The 19,296-nt window shown below is 40.3% G+C and overlaps 1 protein-coding gene across 1 annotated transcript; it reads right to left on the minus strand.

The window, feature by feature from the left end:
* Positions 1–1,793: 1,793 nt before the first annotated feature.
* On the minus strand, positions 1,794–18,728 carry CLDN11 (claudin 11). The gene is made up of 3 exons (XM_038416625.2): positions 18,275–18,728; positions 14,044–14,208; positions 1,794–2,787 (listed from the first exon to the last, which is right to left on the minus strand). The coding sequence occupies exons 1-3, from the start codon at positions 18,498–18,500 to the stop codon at positions 2,555–2,557; spliced, it is 624 nt and encodes a 207-aa protein (XP_038272553.1). The 5' UTR covers positions 18,501–18,728; the 3' UTR covers positions 1,794–2,554.
* Positions 18,729–19,296: the final 568 nt, after the last annotated feature.

The following is a 19,296-nucleotide window of genomic DNA, read 5'->3' on the forward strand; positions in this document are numbered from 1 at the left end:
CTCAAGAAAATTCTTATGGTTCTCACCTATGTGCTTGAAAGGATTCCTTCTCCCCCAGTAAAATAATTCGGTTTAATTCTCCATGTTTTGTTTAATTATACCAGTCATAAGAGAAAAACCCCCAAAATGTTTTATTTGATTTCCCTGAATACTTCAAAAAGGCATTTCCTTTGTACTGGAGTCTCAGGAACATGAAGAAAGGTGTTGCTACCAATGGGTACATTAATAAAACATGAAGGGCCAACACACTCTAATCTTCGCTCAGTCAAAACTTCCATTGATTTCAATCTGGATTTTGCCTTAGCACACTAAGAACTGCAGCATTAGGCCCTCAGGGAATTTTTAAACACACACGGGAGAGATTCTCCTGTTACTGACACAGGGATGAACTGGAAATAACTTTGCTGAAATCAGCAGAGTTATTTTGGGATGAAAGAAAACAATCCAGCTCAAGGTCTTTATCTACAGCATCATCCAAAGTTCATTGCAGTCAGTGGGAGCCATTAACTGAAGTTAACTTCAATGGGCTTTGAATCAGACCCTCAATCACTAAGGGTATGTCTACATTGCAGAAAAGGTGTGTTCTTAATTCTGGTTAAAACAGGCATGAAGACACAGCAACTTGGCTTTTAACTCAGGTTAGCAGCTCAAGTTAAAGACAATAAAGGAGCTGGGATTGAACTCGAGCTGCTAACCTAAATTAAAAGCAGAGTTGCGGTGTCTTCACTACCATTTTAACGCAAGGTAGGTAATTTGAGTGAAGTACACACTACTGCATTTGCTAACATCAGAGCTATTCCCTTTTCTCGTTCCAAGATTTGGTCTGCACAGTTTTTGAATTGATTCAACTATTTCAGATAATGATGTGGTTTAACAATATAGTTAAATCAGTTCAGTCTCCAGTGAGGATGCAATTAAGGCTTAATCCTGCACCATTTAAATCAATGAGACCTATAACTGACTTCTATGGGCCCAAGTTCATGCTCTTACTCTGTTCTAAATGTACTTCTACTGGGATAGCTTCTAAACGATACCCGTATAAGCACTTTTATAATGGCATAACTATGTCCACATTATTGTGTTGTATCACTTTAACAATATTGATTTCTATGTTTTACAGACATAGAAAAGATTATTGATAATTATGCTGACGCAAGCTATCATTTGGAATGTTAATACAAGGAATGAATGGTACTGTAAATAAATACTCCCTGCACAGGAAGTCTGACACTTACTTGGGTTTTGATAATTACAACACAGCATCAGAATGATACTGAGCAGTACAGACCAACTACAGAGTAGAATTACTCTCCCTTAATCACCAAGAAAGTCCTTCAGAAAATTGAATAAAAGCATAACAGGGAATAGATATTTGCAGACACACAGGGAGGAGGAAAAAGCCAGTGTTTGCACATATTTTGTTGTTTATTGTACAATATTTCATTTAAAGTACAAAGGCATCATCAGTATTCACTGGAATTTACTGTATTTGTAACTGGTACATTATAGGTTTCAGAGTAGCAGCCGTGTTAGTCTGTATTCGCAAAAAGAAAAGAAGTACTTGTAGCACCTTAAAGACTAACAAATTTATTAGAGCATAAGCTTTCGTGAATGCATCCGATGAAGTGAGCTATAGCTCACGAAAGCTTATGCTCTAATAAATTTGTTAGTCTTTAAGGTTCCACAAATACTTCTGTTCTTGGTACATTATACTGCATGTTAAAAAAACTTCCATTTTAAGGATGCAAGTCAGAAAACAAATTAATTGGAATAAAGAAAAGGGTTTTTTTTAAAAAAATCAATGTAAAAATACATTTTTTTAGTAACTGATCTGTACAAAAAAAACATGGATAGTGGGGATTAGAGCCCCCTCATGTCATTTAAAGCTATATACAAATGCACCATTTACCTTGTAATTCGAACCTTTGGGTTTCTTTTCCTTCATACTGATGAATTTAGAAAAACATTGTTACTAAAATGATCAAATTCCAAAAGAAGTATTTACAGAGAAAGGCAAACAACCTTCCCTCCACCCCCAATCTTACAAAAGAGAAACATTTGTGTGCCTGGAATGCACAGAGTCTCTCCCTGTCCCTGCCCTTTCCATCCTAACTTTGCCAAAGGAGTGACCTTGAGTGGGGGAGAAGCCTATGGTAATGCATTCAGAGAACCTATCAGAGTCACTTTAACAGTGGGAAAGTGTCTCTTTTCTTCAACACTCCCATAATCATGGGAGCTGGAAAAAAAGAATAACTAAACAACCACCAGCTAACATGGAACTACCAACAGCATCATGAACGCAAGAGCTTAGGGCGGATAATCAGCAAGAAATAAATGGGGCATGGCATGGTCTGATTTGCTAGAGGTGTCTTTTAAGGCAAAAGTGGGGGTTTCATTGCTTTAAAATATCAGGCACTCATGATGTGTTGTTTTTTTTTAAATCCTCCACTGTGGAGCGTGGCAATGGTGTGTGACAGTACAAACAAACCCAAAGCACCCAAGTCCACCAGTAAAAGCATGTGATGATGAAGGCTCTGGGGAGTCTCAAGGTTGCTTATACATGAGCACTCTTAGCATGGGTAGGAGAGCTGGATCCCGATGCGTAGTAGAAACGGTTTTCACCAAACGACTGAGCATCTCCTGAGCAACAGACGATGACGCAGCCACCAAACAGGCAAAGGGCAGATCCAATCCAGCCTGTGTAAAGGGAGTATCCAAAACTCACAATTGTGGTCTCACGGTGAGCAGACACAGGGAACCAGATAGTTGCAACGATACCACACAATGCTGGGGAGACATTAAAAACAACAGTAACTGCAGCACATAAATCCAGTCCAATCATAGATGTAGTCATGTGAACTACAATAAATAAATGTGAGGCAAAGGGTTCTGCAGCTAGCCTGATCACAAGACAGACTGAGCAAATGCAACTCCCATCAAAGTCGATAAAAATGGCAAGCTACTTAGCTCCTCAAGAACTGGGTCTTGATCCTGCCTGGCACCTCCTCGGAGACAGCAAGTGCCCTTAAGCTCCCACTGACATCAATGCCCTTCCAGGAGGGCAATGGGCACTTCACTGCAAATTTGGAAGGATTCTGTTTTCAATCGTTTAGGGACCTGGCAGATCGCAGTAGCTTTTATTGCTAGAGACCTTGAACCACTGGCACATTTTTACAGGACACTTAAGACCTCAGGGTCGCTCACCATTGTTTAAATATCAACATTCAATGAATGTCAAGATGTGCAACAGATTCAGGAATAAACTTACAGATCACAATATTCACTTCTTAATATTTCGGTTTTAGGCAGGATTGGATAGCAAATTCCTTTTTAGGTCCTCACTCTCTCTTCCTATCAGTTAATGCTGCTTCCTCTATCTATTTTGATGGTTTACAATGAAATTCATGTTTCAGAGTAGCAGCCTTGTTAGTCTGTATCCGCAAAAAGAACAGGAGTACTTGTGGCACCTTAGAGAATAAATTTGTTAGTCTCTAAGGTGCCACAAGCACTAATGAAATTCAGATTATGATGCAGTTTGGGGGGGCTGGGAGAGGGAGAAAAATTACCAATATTTATCAGTTCAAATTTAACCCTTTCAAGCCTATCTACAAACCATTCAGTGTTACTAATGAAAGTCACTTGCCAATAAGTTTAAAAGCACAATAAGAGAGGAAGGAACAGTGGGTATGAAATCCTGACCCCACAGAAGTCAATGATTTCTGACTTCAATGACTTCTTGCAATTGACTCCAATAACTCTAAAGATAAGCAGTGAATTACCCATTCTTCCAAGTTAACTTTTGGGTTGGCGAGGGCAGGGGAGAGTGGGTATACTTTGAATGGCTTTGAGGCCTTACTTTGTTGCTTTTAGTGCTGAAGAAAACAAAAAAAGGCACTGGCATCTGACTGGTAAAATGGCATCAAAATGCATAATATCAACAGACAATCCAACCAGAACTCAATATAGCAAAACACTTAGAGCCTGACTCTCATTGCCCAGCAGCTCCTGTAGTCATTTACACCAGAGCAAAGCGCTACCAGATCAGAACATCACCCACTTTACATGGATGTAAATGAATACACAACATGCAAGGCTACAGACAATCCCAACCCCAGTGTCTCCACAGATTTGACAATACTACTGACATAAAACCATCCTCCCAAAATACAGCCAGTTGGTGAGGCACATGATGAAGCTATGAATTATGAAGGGAGTTTCCAGTTGGTGCGGATCATCGCTAGTAAATAAGTATGATTTTCTAAACTATTATCCATATCAACAAATAAAGAGTAACTAGCCTGAATATTTTACAGTTAGTGCACATAGAAAACATTTGTGCGTAGACTCCATGGGCTATTGACAAGGTAGGCAAATTAATTCTCCCTCTGCTTCCCTCCGTTTATATACTCTAAGCTAAGGCTATATTTAAGATTTTAAAGATCACACTTAATAGTTCAGTTACTTTCCAAGGTCTAGCTCCCAATGAAGTCCATGGAAAACTCCCATTGACTTCAGCGAGAGCAGGATCACACAGAATGCAAAATGACGTGATTGTGATATAAACAGATGTTAAAAATCATTCCTACCGATTTGAAAAGAAGCTAAATGTGCCCTTTTCATTAACACAGCACAGAAGTTAGAGTATGCGGATATTTTATAGTCCTTTTATATTGCACAGTAGAAGGAATATTTTGCACTTTCATAACAGAGACCAGAGTCTTGCCCTGTCTGTGTATTAAATGTGTGGAGTTAGATGTGACAGGCATAGCCTATTTTCCCTTGAGAAAACAGTAAGCGTGCCCTCTCTTCCCCCCCTTGTCCTTCAGACCCACTGTGGGTTCTCATGAACCTTATCTTCAGTATTTGAACTGAGTAACCTGAGAAGGGGTGGGAAACTGAAGGTGGGAGGATAAAAGCCTTACAGGAGAGATCTGAGCAGAGTGGAAGAGAGAAAGTAGGAATATCCTCGCAGACATTTAAAGGACACCAGAAAGAAACTTGCCATTTGGTGCAATCTGATGCATTCCAAAGGCAACATAATTAGAACTGGAAGGATTAGGTATTTATCAATAAATGTCAATTTCACCATAAATACACAAATTGAGGCAATGTTGGAAAAACACTGCTTGAGAGTTTGATTTAAGGATATTTGCTTTGTATATTTCGATCTGATGTTGACAGTTCGTGTATTAACAGTTATAAAGCTTTAACTTTTTGAATCTCAAGTTCTATTGTTACTAAATAATTATTGTCTGACCACACATTGTCTGAGCCTCCCATAATTTCCCACAACTGTGAACATTTAAATAGATAAAAATTGAAAAAATGCTTAAAACACATCATTTTTCTATGAAAAATGCTACTATGAAAATTTAAATAGAAAAGAAAGTTTAAAAATAAACATTGATATACCCATTAAAATGATTTAAAATAAAAATTAAATTCTGCAAAGCCTAAGTATAGTTATGGCCCAAGGATAAAAGTCATTCCTGGAATGGATGATTTGAAGGTATTCAGAAATAAGGAAAATTCCATAGGAGGCAAAGAAAACACATCTCCAGTTCAAACATAAAAGCAATATATATTGGCAAGCAAGTAAACTGTATGTGTCAGATCCTCAGCTGAAATAAATCAACATAGTTCTACTGATTTATGAGCCAAATTCTCAGCTGGTGTAAATCCGTATAGCTTAACTGACTTCAATTCACATGAAAACTATATGCCTCGGACCCATAAGAAAACAATCCTAACAAAACTCTCACCTTTTATTCCTATTCCTTAATTATAAGCTATGTAGGTTAGGCCTAATTCTTTTCTTGTTTGTACTAGGAGCAATTTCAGGGAAGTCAATCGAGTCACCCCAGAGTAAGTGAGCAGAGACTCAGGCCCCTTTCTCATTATTATAATACTCTTCCTTGAAAGGAATATATGCATTTAGGAAATGCCTCACCACTCAGGGCACCATATAACGTACTTCACCATAAACATAATATAGGCAAATTAAAAACACTCTCAGAAAAATCAGAATCAGCAACAAGAAGGAATCAGCTGCAAGGGAGAAAGTCCAAAAAAGGAATGGAGATGGGAAAGGTAAGAGGAGAGATGGACAACAATATTCAGGTTAAAAAATAGCATGGGGGGGGAAGCTCAGACTTTTTTTTTTAAGGGGTCAGAGAAAGGTGAGACAGATTTTAACTGTGGAGCAAATTCCACTTCCCTGTGGGAGAAGATCTATAGAATTTAGTAGGGACAGAACCAACAGGGGTCTACAGAAGTTATTCTAAAAACCTATAGAATTAAACAGAAAATTAGATCCTTTTTCTGGGCTTTTGAACTATCCTGTAGGATTCTAGAACAAGGATTGAAATCTATTACATTCTACTGCATGGTCAAAAATATCTACTACAAAGGGGTTTTTTTAAAATTAAATTCTATAGAACTTCTTCATAAAGTTGCAGGAATGGTACAATGGCTTTCCAGTCTACAGCATGATTGTGATGCCTATGAAGCAGTTGGTGTGTGAACACAAATGTCCCCAGGTTATAGAGGAAGTTTCACATACAGCCAGAAGCCACACCCTTAAGGGCATTAAAAGCCAGAAGTGATCAACTGAAAAACAATGCAGCACTTTATAGGCAACCAGGGTCAAAAAATACCATTTGGCATAATATGATCATGGCTGCTGAAAGCAATGAGAAAACATGCCCCTGCATTCTGAACATGCTCATTGCTATATGAGTTCATAATAATCACCCTCACTAAGGGTCTATCATTGATCCTGCAAACACTGAGTGCTCTTAACACCCATTGAAGGCAATAGAAATTGATGGTACTAGGCACTCACAGGATTGGGCCCTAAAACAATAATTCTTTATGGCTCATACATCTGAGAAGAATCAATCTGCCAATGTTTTATTTCCTGCAGGAGCAAGCTGTGCTGGACTCAGTCCTTGTGGCTATCAGGGAATCAGAGCAAAACAATAACAAGACTATGGCAGAGTTATAGATTTCCACCAACCATGTTAAAAGATATCTTGAGGCTGTGTCAAAAATTAAAGTTGCAAGGGGAAAGATGTGGGGAAAGAAAAAGGAAAACTGTTTGGTTAAAGCAGAGAACTAGTGAGAGACTCTGTCCAGGAAAGCAGAGATTGCAACCCCAATGGCTGCAGTTATTATTAGAGAAAATATTTGTTTATGCAAAAGAGAGGAACATTTGAAGGATGCTAATAAAACCAGTAATAATTTTGAGCCTCCACAAAGAGAAAGGCCAAGGGGATTTTAAAGGACATTTTGGGGGGGGGGGGGAATTTGCATTTGTCTTGCATGTAGGTCAGCTTTATCTGATTCTAACAAACAAGAAAATCCATGAGCTTCTAATGTTTTCAAACATGAATGTATCAACTGAGAATCTGCAAAGCCATCTGATGGCTCATGTAAAAAGCTTCTTTGTTGCCCACAAAGGGTACAATCATCTTTTCTTTTCTGTCGGCACTGGGTAAAAAAAATATATTTACATTCATAGACTATAAGAGCCTTATCCTTCCAGACCTCTCCCCCAGAACACAAGAAAACACTTGCTCTGATATGAGAAGAGCTCTCAGGGTCATTGAAACAATAACATCTCTTGTATATGTGGATAAACTATGTGTAAACCACCTTATTTTGATGTTGACAATGTTGAGAAACTCTGTGCAACACAAGCCAATCAAAGACACTCTATGGGTCAGTTTCACCTCCCCACATTTGGTTGTCACCAGCTGCCACCAGCTCTAAATGAGTCTGTTGATCCTGATGAGGGATGTGCTCAAACTCTGCTGGATTCCCAATACTTTGCATGGGTAACATTTCAATGTAAATCCCCCTGGAAATATTGAGAAAGAACATGCCACAATTTCAATATTTCTACAAGTCAGCGGGCTCTGATTTTACTCTGGAAGTGACAGAGTAGGATTCAAGAAAACTTGCTCTGTATAGCAATGAAAGGAAAAAGCAGGAGTTTTTGTAGGTAATTTTTAGGCAGGATTCAGGGTTTAGTGAAACAGGTTTCCCTACAAGCTGTCTGAATATAAACTGCCCCTACTTCTCTTTTCCTGCTAATACTTCCTAGGATTTTTACTAAGCCAGCCCATGAACCCTCACAAATGAAACTGGGCATTGACACACCATACATTTATACTTGCTCCGTCATACTACTATAAATTCATATTGTCATGTCCTCCACATTAAATCCCAACCATGCCATTAATGTGTTGATTAGCCATGTGCTTGCAGGGGTTCAGACCATTGCACTGAAACTCTTAATCTTCTGCATTATAAACTTAGTTTAATTGGATGGTACATTCACCTAAATAGGAGCATAAAAGGGGGTTGGGGATAGAGTAGTGTGAATCTAGCTTGACATATTGTCCAGGAAAGTGAGGAAAATATTGCCCACTATCTGCCTTACTATAAAAGCATTGGAAAGTATCCGCAGAAGAAATAAGTTAAGACAGTGTTATACTTAGGGAGGGAGAATGTCACTGCACATGGAAATTTCCCTGAAATCTGCCTCAATATGTCTCCTGTTCTCTCCTATTCAGTGTTACCCAGAGCGAGTTTCTATGATCCTCATTCTACCCAAATGGCAGCTTCCCAATTCTTTAATAGAAGTTGGGGGTTCTTTTTATATTAAACACTTCTTTTAAAACAAAATGAAATGATTCTGGATTCCCAAAGGGGAAACAATCTGGAGTTTTCCTTTAGAGTGTCTGAAAATTAGCAGGTTTCAGAGTAGCAGCCGTGTTAGTCTGTATTCGCAAAAAGAAAAGGAGTACTTGTGGCACCTTAGAGACTAACAAATTTATTAGAGCATAAGCTACAGTTTGTTAGTCTCTAAGGTGCCACAAGTACTCCTTTTCTTTTTGAGAATTAGCAGAAATTTGAGATTAAAAAATAAAAGGCAATCTTTCCTTTTTGACTGCGATAATTTTATTTTAAATGTGACTTTATAACATTCAAAACTATCAGACTTCCAAGAATGGGACTATTATGAGAGAACTGGCTTACCCCAATTTAATCTTTTACAGACTTTCCATTATTCAATGTATAAAATAACCAATGCGGTTTCCAGTTATCTTAATTTTCAAAATCAGAATAGTAGGTATTTGGGTTTTTTTCACCATCCTTTATTTCAGACCCCACCCAATCTACACTAGAAAATTGACCTTTTGTTATCAGCAATGGATCCCCACAAAATAGGTACCAACAGTTTGGCTGCTAGTCTGTTTTTTGTTCCATCAACACTAGCAGTTGAACTGTTTTCAGCACTGAATCAAAGGGAACCACTTCTGACAGCGGTTTGCAGTGACAGATCTATTCCCTAGTACAGACAGGATTAGAGCAGACATAAAAATATACATCAGCACACAAGATGGAGAGGTGTGCACATGTACAATTGTTCTTACTTCAGCCTTGCTATTTTCAGTGGACATTAAATCAATGGAATATCTGAGCCCACTATTTTCCTGGCAAGTTTTCAGTCATTATTTTAAATTCCATAATGTGTATCATGACCTCTGTTTTTCTTTTTAACAATTTCAGTGCTAAACACACATCAATTTCTTAAATTAATAGGGATATTTACAGTGTTGGCAACTCTTGTGATTTCTGCTCAAATTTCACCAAATTTGGTATTATTCTTAAAGCCTTTGTTCCAGGAATCATGTGACTAAGTGAGATATTTTCAGCCTTCATTTAAGAAAAAAGCAAGTTTTTAGTCCTCATGGTTGTTCAAAAAAGCTTGAATCCTAGAATCTCAGGGTTGGATGCGACCTCAGGAGGTCATCTAGTCCAACCCCCTGCTCAAAGCAGGACCAATCCGCAATTTTTGCCCCAGATCCCTAAATGGCCCCCTCAAGGATTGAACTCACAACTATGGGTTTAGCAGGCCCATGCTCAAACCACCAATCTATTCCTGCCCCCATATTGAAAACATAAACCACAAAGGCTCGATAATCCGACAGCAAATAAAAACTACCATTTTAACTCAATCTCATGATTTTTGGGGCCTGACTCATGACTGTTGAATGCTATGGGCTGGCAACACCATATTTGTTTTCCAGAGGACAAATCATTAAGCTGTAGTGGTAACAAAGTCACGTACTTGTGTCCAGTATTCATATTCCAAGGACACCGCCTGGCCAAATTTGACTTAGAAAATTTAGGTGGTGTAAAAATTAATTTTAAAAAGCTTATGATGCATTCATGATTTTTGTAATCTAACTGAAGCAGTTTTATTTTAAACATTTCCCTGCAATGCTCACAAAATTTAAACATTGCAGCACTGTGCTACTGCAGGAGAGCCAGAAAGTGAAAGTAATTTGAAATTGATCAGAATAAAAAGCAAAACTGACTACAGTAATATTGTTGGAACTGAGTGAAATGCACAGAGTAAGCAACATTGTAGTGGAAGGTGCTATACTAGGGCCAAAGGGGTTAGAGCAGACAACATGAGAAAGCAAATATGTTCGGTTTTAATCTGCTATAGTATTATTGGTAACATGGGTTAGGAAATTTGTTTATTTTTATTTTTATAGCACCAAACATCTGCTAGGCACTTCAGGGCTTGATCCTCCTGAACACACTCCACTCCCATAGACATGGGTAGTCAACACCTTGCAGGACTGAGCCCTTACAGACAGTGGGACTGATTCTGATCTCATGTACACGCGTGTGTATAAGGAGTTATTCCATTGGTCGCAATGGAGAAAAATCAGTGAGCGATCAGAATCATGCCTAATGAGTATTAACTGGTCCATGTCATTTTAACATTAACACTTTCTTTTCTCAAAGGAGTTGCTAGGTTGGAAACTAGGTTGCTAGGTATGTCTACACTGCAGCTGGGAGTGTACATCCCAGACTGGGTAGATAACACGTGCTAGTTCAGCTCAAGCTAGCATGCTTAAAAATGGCAGTGTGGACAATGAAGCACAGGCGCTAGTCACCAGACTACAAGCCCGCCCCATGCCCTGGGTCTGTGTTCAGGTGGCTAGCCAGTGCTATAGCCCATGCTGCAAAATCCACACTGTTATTGTTAGTGCACTTGCTCAAGCAGAATTAGTCTGTGTCTGTTTACTCTGGCTGGCAGCACCCCTACCCCCCACCCCAGCTGCAGTGTAGATATACCATTACTTACTCTGACTGAGAGTGTGGTATAGCGGTGGGTGCTTCTATGGCTATGTATTTTGCTTTTCTCTGGACTTAAGAAGCCAGATTCTCCTCTCATTTATATTAGCATGACTCAAATGGAATAACACCAATGTAAAACCGGTGTCAGTGACTAGTGATTTGGGCCCAAGAATCCTACCTATAAGCTCAGGGCACAGCACTGTTTACAATAGGAGATTTCAGTTCTTTGCATCATAGGCTAACACAACATTGTCATTGTAATTTGTTACCCATTTGTCTGTCTCCTGCTCTCTGAATGAAATCTCAGTCAGCTGCCATTAAGCTACTCAGCTGGAACAAACTCCTCACAAATAATGAGAAAGTAACTGAAATCTCGAGAAGAAAAGAATTATGAGCCAGACCCTTTTTCATCATCTGCAGCTCCAGAGGGTCCTGATGCAGGCACAGGATTTCTGGAACCTACAAATTCACATCCAGCTCTGCTTGGTCTCCTGTGTCCCAATGAGAGTGAGGCTAAATTTTTCAACCTAAACTTTTTTAGGTGAAAAATGCAGATTGGTGACACTGAAACATTTCACAAATTTGTGTCAATTTGGCCAAATTGTTTTGGTCAAAAAAAAAAATCTGAAAAAATTGAAATGTTTTGTTTTAGCATTGTCAAAATGAACTGTTTTGCTTTTTCAATACAAAATGACTTTTTGAGATTTTCCTTGAATTTATTTTTTTAAATCTAAAAGCATGAGAAAATGTTCAAAAGCTAAACAAAACATTTTGTTTCAGGTTAAGGAAACATCTGCTTGACCCCAAACAAATTTTTGTGCTGACTATTTTGAATTGGTAGTGAACTGAAAAATCCATTATTCAGACCTCTCTCGTCCCAATTTTATGGTGGGGCTAGCGGATCCATCTCTACTCAGATCCGCCAACCACTGCACCCCACAGAGCTGGGACACACAAGTCAGGTCTATTTCCCCCCTCCTGCCTCTCCTCCACCAGGATCCCCCTCTGCCAAGGTTGGCTATTTTGGTGCCCAAGGTTTTAGACTGTGGTCAGTGATGAGTTCACACATTACATTAGCCCTCTATTTTGACTGCCTACAATAGGGATGGTCTGGCAAACCTGCAAACCCACACAGGGCCAATATATCCGATTTTAGGGACACCATTCATGACAATATCTACTGCTATAGTACCTGGCAGCACAGGCATGGAATCAGTCTCACTATACATTACCGTATTATCCTCTGACCAGTGGCCTGTTAAATGAGTCTGGGGACTCAGCCCAGTTCCCAGTGCGCCACACAGGGGCAAAACCTACCATCATACCCTTGTTGGAGTTGTCAGGAGAGAGCCCGAGGACTGAGCAGGCATGGAGACTCAGTCTAGTTATGGAAGGGATTCCCTTCAGGTCAGAGATGAGAGGAGCTGCCCCTCTTCCAAGGACTTCTCCAGGGTGCTCTTCAAAAACATTAAGTCACATGGTGTTTTTATAGGTGTTTAGTTTTTAGTTGCTTGAACTATTTGCAGAATGAGCAGCAAATTAAAGGCTAAACTCATAACGGGGGCGGGGGGGACGGAACGGACGAGGGAGACTGGAGCTGTTCTGCTGTGCTCACTCCTCTTTAACTGACTAACCCTTGTGCTCCAATCCCCAGCCCTGGCATGCGCTGCAGCCACTCATCAGTTCCCAAGCCCCAGCACTGACTACCTCTGCTGTGGCAACTACACCCAGTGTTCACTTTAACAAAATAAAAAAAACCAACAACTGCATGATGTCAGTGCTGGCTGCCACGCTGAGAAAGCCAAGGACGAGGCAGAGCTTGCACAAAGAGGCCACTTTACCTCCCCCCGCCTCCCCTGCTAAACAAACTGATAAAAACAAGGCACCAAGGCTGTTGTTGAGATGACGAGGCCTCAAGAATACACAGGTGTTACACTTGGGACAATGAGCTTCACAGTCTGATTCTGGTCAAAACAATCTCCCACTCAGTTACGGAGAAAGGGAAGAAATTGTGAGAGTAACTCAGAGTCAAGGGGGGGAAGGGCAAGACTGACGGGCCACACAGAGAAGAGCTGATGAGGGTATGCGGGCACATGTCCTTGCCCTCAACTTTATACCCTGCCCTGTTATTGAAGCCAGTATGCCTGCAAGACTTGTACCTTCTTAATCCTGCTTTCCTCACCCTTGCACTCAACTTATTTTTATGTGATTCCACCTGTGACACTTCACAGGCACAGAGCTAAGACAAGGAGAATTTGGGGGCTAATCTTTTTCTCTAGGCAACTTTGGGGCAATGGGCAGGGGCGCTGTAACAATTTTTTTATAGTGCGGGTACTGATGATGTAAACCATGCATTTTGCGTTTGTTATTACTACTTGAAGCCGGAGGTGCGGCAGCACTGCCAGTTCCAGCACCCTTGGCAATGGGAATCTAATTCATGTCCCCGCTCTCCCCTGCATTACCCTGCAAACATAGTAACACTACTGCAGGCTAGCTAGCCAAATCAATCACCATGGGCAGCTGCTGTGTCTGTCACTACTGATCACCCTACTGTAGACTCGTGCTGGGTGCTTTACTTGGAGCAAGATGCCAAAGGACTCCTTAAGACAATGCACAGTAGGGTTTAGAAACCCTTCTCCTCCCCCCGCCATCATTCATTGCTTTTTTTATTTGTTCTCCTCCTCATGTTTATGCATTTGTTTTCTTCAGCAGACTATGTAGTTAGTCCACTTGTCCAGACTGTGGTTAGGCATAGCCCAGATAGCCATGTCTTATGAGCGATGGATCAGGTAATCTCCTGCCTACTCAGTTTGTACAACACGTTATCCTTAAATCAAAAGATGGGAAGTATGTCCAGGGGCCAGATGTGTACCTTACCCAAGAGAATAAGCAGCACTCCTCCCAGCTGGGAACGCCGGTACTTGGCAGCTCCAGGTTCATGACCCATCCGAATACAGGGTAGAACAGTCAGCAGCAAGAAAACAGCAGGGAGGCCCAGCACTGTGGCAGCAATCATCAGTGCTCGGCATGCCTGGACATAGCCTGTTGACCAGGAAAGGAAGCAGAGTCTTGATTAATAAACAAAAACAACAGGAGGAGATATTCAGCCAAACACTCTTATATTACTAATTACCTAACTACCAAGAAGCTATGGAGCTGGGGAGCAGAGGAGAGGACAGCAAGGGAAGAATTTGGCATGGGAAGAATTTTCCTAGGTTCCCAATCCCTAACATAGAAATGAACCTGGTTAACAGCGGAAATTTAAAATGGAAGTTCTCAGACAGTGATCCCTGGTCCACACCACAAAGCCCATCCTGGTGGTCTGCAAAATGACAGCAATCATATAAAACCACCCCGACACAGCTGAGATATGGGACAAAACCCAATCGATCCTGAAGGGAGCATAAAGTAAGGAAATGATCAACTCTGTAACATCAAACTTCTTTCTCATAACCCTATGGTAGCTTCTCCTAGGAGGTATCTAGGGGGTTTGGACTTCCAGCAGTGAGGATGGGCAGTACCCAGCTGACACATGGCACTGACCCCCCACCAAATCAATGGAACTTCAGTAGATAGCTCCACTCTGTACTTCATTGTATAATATTCCAGTGCTGTTGAAGCCCCCCACACACAGTGGAGGCAAATTTCCAGAGGCTTTGGTCAGCCAAGATAGATGGGGGATTGAGAGATGGGCACCAGTTCTAACAAATAGGAAATTCCACGAATCCCTCAGGCCAATATGGACATCACAGGATTCAGGGGTTTAATAGGCTGAACTCCCTGCCACTTCAGCAGTCAGGTAAACCATGTCCTCTACTGAGCTTCTGTTAACCCATGCAACAACCGCTCAACACAAGACAGCAGGAGATCATAGAGCTGGTGACTGTCAGGGTCCCAGGACAAGGCACTTGTCATTTATATTTGTCTGTGAAGTGCCATACACTCCTACTATAACTAACAAAGTAATTTCATACATAATAATAATTCTAAAATTTGCTTTTCTTAAAAGGGTCACATGTTTGGCTTTGGTACAAAGTTTGTTCCTATTGTTTGGAAGTCTCCTATCTGCTCCGGACACAGTCTTAATGGGATAGGGAGGTTCTAGGGGAAATGCACACATACTTCCAGCTCCCATTCCCATCCTGTCCAACAGAAGGAAATGACAGCACTGCCATAGGAGAGAGGATTCATGAGTTCAGGAACTCTGATGATACCACACAGTATATCTGCAAACAGTGCCTTGAATCAAGAGTCACACAATTAATTATCATGCAGATGAGAAACCAGGGTTCAAGCATTTTCCTCTTCTTGGACATATAGACTCTGTGTACATTTGAACATCTGCTTGAAAACAAACTCTTTAAAAAGTAAAGTAAAGTAAAAAAAAAAAGTAAAAATGCATCTGATGAAGTGAGCTGTAGCTCATGAAAGCTTATGCTCAAATAAATGTGTTAGTCTCTAAGGTGCCACAAGTACTCCTTTTCTTTTTGCGAATACAGACTAACATGGCTGCTACTAGGAGAGGCATTTCCAGTAGGGATAAGGAGGTTTTAGTACCGTTATACAAGGCACTGGTGAGACCTCACCTAGAATACTGTGTGCAGTTCTGGTCTCCCATGTTTAAAAAGGATGAATTCAAACTGGAGCAGGTACAGAGAAGGGCTACTAGGATGATCCGAGGAATGGAAAACTTGTCTTATGAAAGGAGACTTAAGGAGCTTGGCTTGTTTAGCCTAACTAAAAGAAGGTTGAGGGGAGATATGATTGCTCTCTATAAATATATCAGAGGGATAAATATAGGAGAGGGAGAGGAATTATTTAAGCTCAGCACCAATGTGGACACAAGAACAAATGGGTATAAACTGGCCACCAGGAAGTTTAGACTTGAAATCAGACGAAGGTTTTTAACCATCAGAGGAGTGAAGTTTTGGAATAACCTTCCAAGGGAAGCAGTGGGGGCAAAAGATCTATCTGGTTTTAAGATTCTACTCGATAAGTTTATGGAGGAGATGGTATGATGGGATAATGGGATTTTGGTAAGTAACTGATCTTTAAATATTCAGGGTAAATAGGCCAAATCCCCTGAGATGGGATATTAGATGGATGGGATCTGAGTTACTATAGAAAATTCTTTCCTGGGTATCTGGCTGGTGAATCTTGCCCATATGCTCAGGGTTTAGCTGATTGCCATATTTGGGGTCGGGAAGGAATTTTCCTCCAGGGCAGATTGGAGAGGCCCTGGAGGTTTTTCGCCTTCCTCTGTAGCATGGGGCATGGTTGACTGGAGGGAGGCTTCTCTGCTCCTTGAAGTTTTGAACCATGATTTGAGGACTTCAATAGCTCAGACATGGGTGAGGTTTTTCATAGGAGTGGTGGGTGACATTCTGTGGCCTGCGCTGTGCAGGAGGTCGGACTAGATGATCAGAGTGGTCCCTTCTGACCTTAGTATCTATGAATCTATGAATCTACTCTGAAACCTGTCTTTAAAAAGTATATGGTAAATGAGACTGAAAAGCCCTGTGTGGTTTCATTAGAATCAATCCCAGTTATGCATACATACACATTCATTTTAAATCCTTTTAACTCATTCAGTAAGAGATACTGTGTGGATTTCAGCTATTAGACAAATCAGGATAAATTAGTCCCTGACGTATACCCACTGGTATTAAAGAAGGTACTGCAAGAAGTATTTTGGTCTGTGATATGTTATTTTTGTTGAAGAGGGACATTGTTTTCTGCTGCTAAAAGATTTATTTACCTATCAATGAAAGTTTAATTGCACAACTTTTTTTCTTCAAGGCAGGGGTTTTCTTAGTATCTTCTACAGCAGCAAGTATATTGTTGGCAGTTTGGCACTATACTAGCAATAAACAAGAAGGAAAATTTACTAAAAATGAAGGCACAGGAAAATAAACAGAAATATGAGCTGCGTCTAATTAGTTACTATGGTAGTGGATACTACAAGAAACCCTGTGATCAACAAAATTTAGTGCTCTGCAACACTGATTGACTGACAATATCTGAAACAAATCCAGGGCCTTTCCACCTTCACTGAAACTCTCTTCAGAGCACCTTGTAAAAATGTGAACAAATAAAGAAAAACAATTCACTGAAAAGTGGCTGGCAGACCTCCTCCTACCCCTCCTGAATTGCAGGAAGGAGGCCAAAGGCACAGAACAATAAAGAAGTGTTGCAAAACTGATGGTGATGGAAATGGATAATGCTACCAGCTAGCTAAACTATTTACAGATGCCAAGATTGTACGAAGAATCCATATGCTGAGGTCCAGAAGTTTGGTTAGTTAGCACAAAAGGACATATTCAAACTTAGTGCACATCATGTTTAACTTGGACTTTACTGTGAAACTAGTTTAGCAAATTACACAATTAGCAAATATCAACAGTAATTCAATATAGCAAATAGGAATAACTGTATAATTAAAAGTTCTATATTGTATAGTCTTAATAGGAGCAGAAAGCATTTGAATATCAAGACTAAGTCTTCTAAATTAAAATCAATTGTTAATAATCTAGTATTAAAATTAATTATACTCATCAATATTTTAATACAGTAGATTTATAATATTTGTAAGAGCAGCTTATTTATTTATTTAAAGAACAACTTTATTATTATCTGAAGTCAAAATCTAAAGTTAATAGAAATAATTGTGTAATTCAAAACTCTAGGCCATATCCTATTATTATAATGTATTGTTTGTATGCAGTAGCACCCAGAAGACTCAGTTGTAGACCACGAGAGAGAGAGAGAGAGAGAGAGAGAGAGAGAAAGAATTAGTGTATCAAGAATGAGAGCAAATAAGAATAAAAAATAAAATGGATCATTGACAGAGTAATAAAACAGAATCATATCTAAGACAATTAAAATATTAGCCATAATCTATCTTTAATATTAGCTGTAAATATAGGATAGTATCAATCTAATAGAATTTTGAATTCTATGTGTATTATAATTAGTGTGTGAGATCCTGCACTGTTGAAATCAATTGGAGTTTTGCCATGGTCTCACTCTGGAGCAGGACTTGTCGCATGAGGAGCAGCACTTCTCCCTTCATCTTTGTACCAAAAGGGAGACAGCGAGGAGCCCATACCTGGCAATATGAGGATGTCCACTAGTGGCTTGCAGTGATAGAGCCCTGTTGCCATGACACAATCTGCCCACAGCCCTTTGGATCCCAGCTCGTCCATCTTCCTGCAAGTGGTGATGGTGTAGCCACAAGTCACGACCCACTCATTGGTGGCTGTTGCCACGATCACACCAATCCAACCAACAAAACTAGAGACAAATCCAACTAGGTGCAAGCAGGTGGCAACCATGTTAAGTTGTCAAGCCAGGCAGCTGAAAGGAAAAGTACAAAAAGTAAAGAGTAAAGGAGATGACTGGGCTTTGTAAGCTGGAGCAGCCTTGGTGCTGAAGAAAACAAGTGCTGGGACCTGCCCTAAACTGTCAGCAGATAGGACTGGAGTTTGGTGTAAGCAGAGCCTGAGTGGTGCTCTAGTGGCAGGGATGCCTCTGATCAGTTCAGCCTCTGGAGTGGTCGGAACTCCTGCCAGCCCCACTGACAGAGATGGGAGGAGTAACACAGGGTAATACTTCTTCCAGCTAATCAAGAAGGAGCTGAAAGACAAACTAGCCAATCAGACAACAGGGAGAAGAGAAGGCTTCAAAAGTGTAGACCTTATCCCATTTCTATTACCTTGCCTTGGGGGTCCTATGTTACTGTCAGAGAACTAAACACGTCAGAATGTAAGAGAGTTGAGTGTGGCTTTGTATTTTTATAAATACATTCTCTCTCTCTCTCTCTCTAGCTAACTGAACTAATAAAAGGAAAGGCCAGAGCTCTAATTAAAAAAAAATCAAATAGTTGGTCTATTGGAAATGCAGAAGAAAGTGGAGGTTAAGCAACATTGTGGGGCTGACTACAGGTCATCACACTAAGACACTCCCGTTGTAATGGGCTGGGGAGGGAGGGAGGGAATAGAGCTGGCGGATAAAAGTTACTGGAAAGAAAAAATTGATCCTCTTACCAAACAGAAGCTGTCTGTAGTAAGCAGCCTAGTGAAGATCAGTCATGTTTCCTTGGGTTCTTTTCTGATGCCTTCTCTGTAGATG

Source organism: Dermochelys coriacea, chromosome 9 (assembly GCF_009764565.3).
Source record: "Dermochelys coriacea isolate rDerCor1 chromosome 9, rDerCor1.pri.v4, whole genome shotgun sequence".
Taxonomy (NCBI): domain Eukaryota; kingdom Metazoa; phylum Chordata; order Testudines; family Dermochelyidae; genus Dermochelys; species Dermochelys coriacea.

What these genes read in the sequence shown, in the direction of transcription:
- CLDN11 (XM_038416625.2), bottom strand. Translation starts at nt 18,500, where the DNA reads ATGGTTGCCACCTGCTTGCACCTAGTTGGATTTGTCTCTAGTTTTGTT. An exon ending in GGACATCCTCATATTGCCAG is followed by an intron (nt 14,209 to 18,274) that starts GTATGGGCTCCT and finishes CCTGGTCAACAG; the next exon opens with GCTATGTCCAGGCATGCCGA. An exon ending in AGTGCTGCTTATTCTCTTGG is followed by an intron (nt 2,788 to 14,043) that starts GTAAGGTACACA and finishes ATGTCTCCCCAG; the next exon opens with CATTGTGTGGTATCGTTGCA.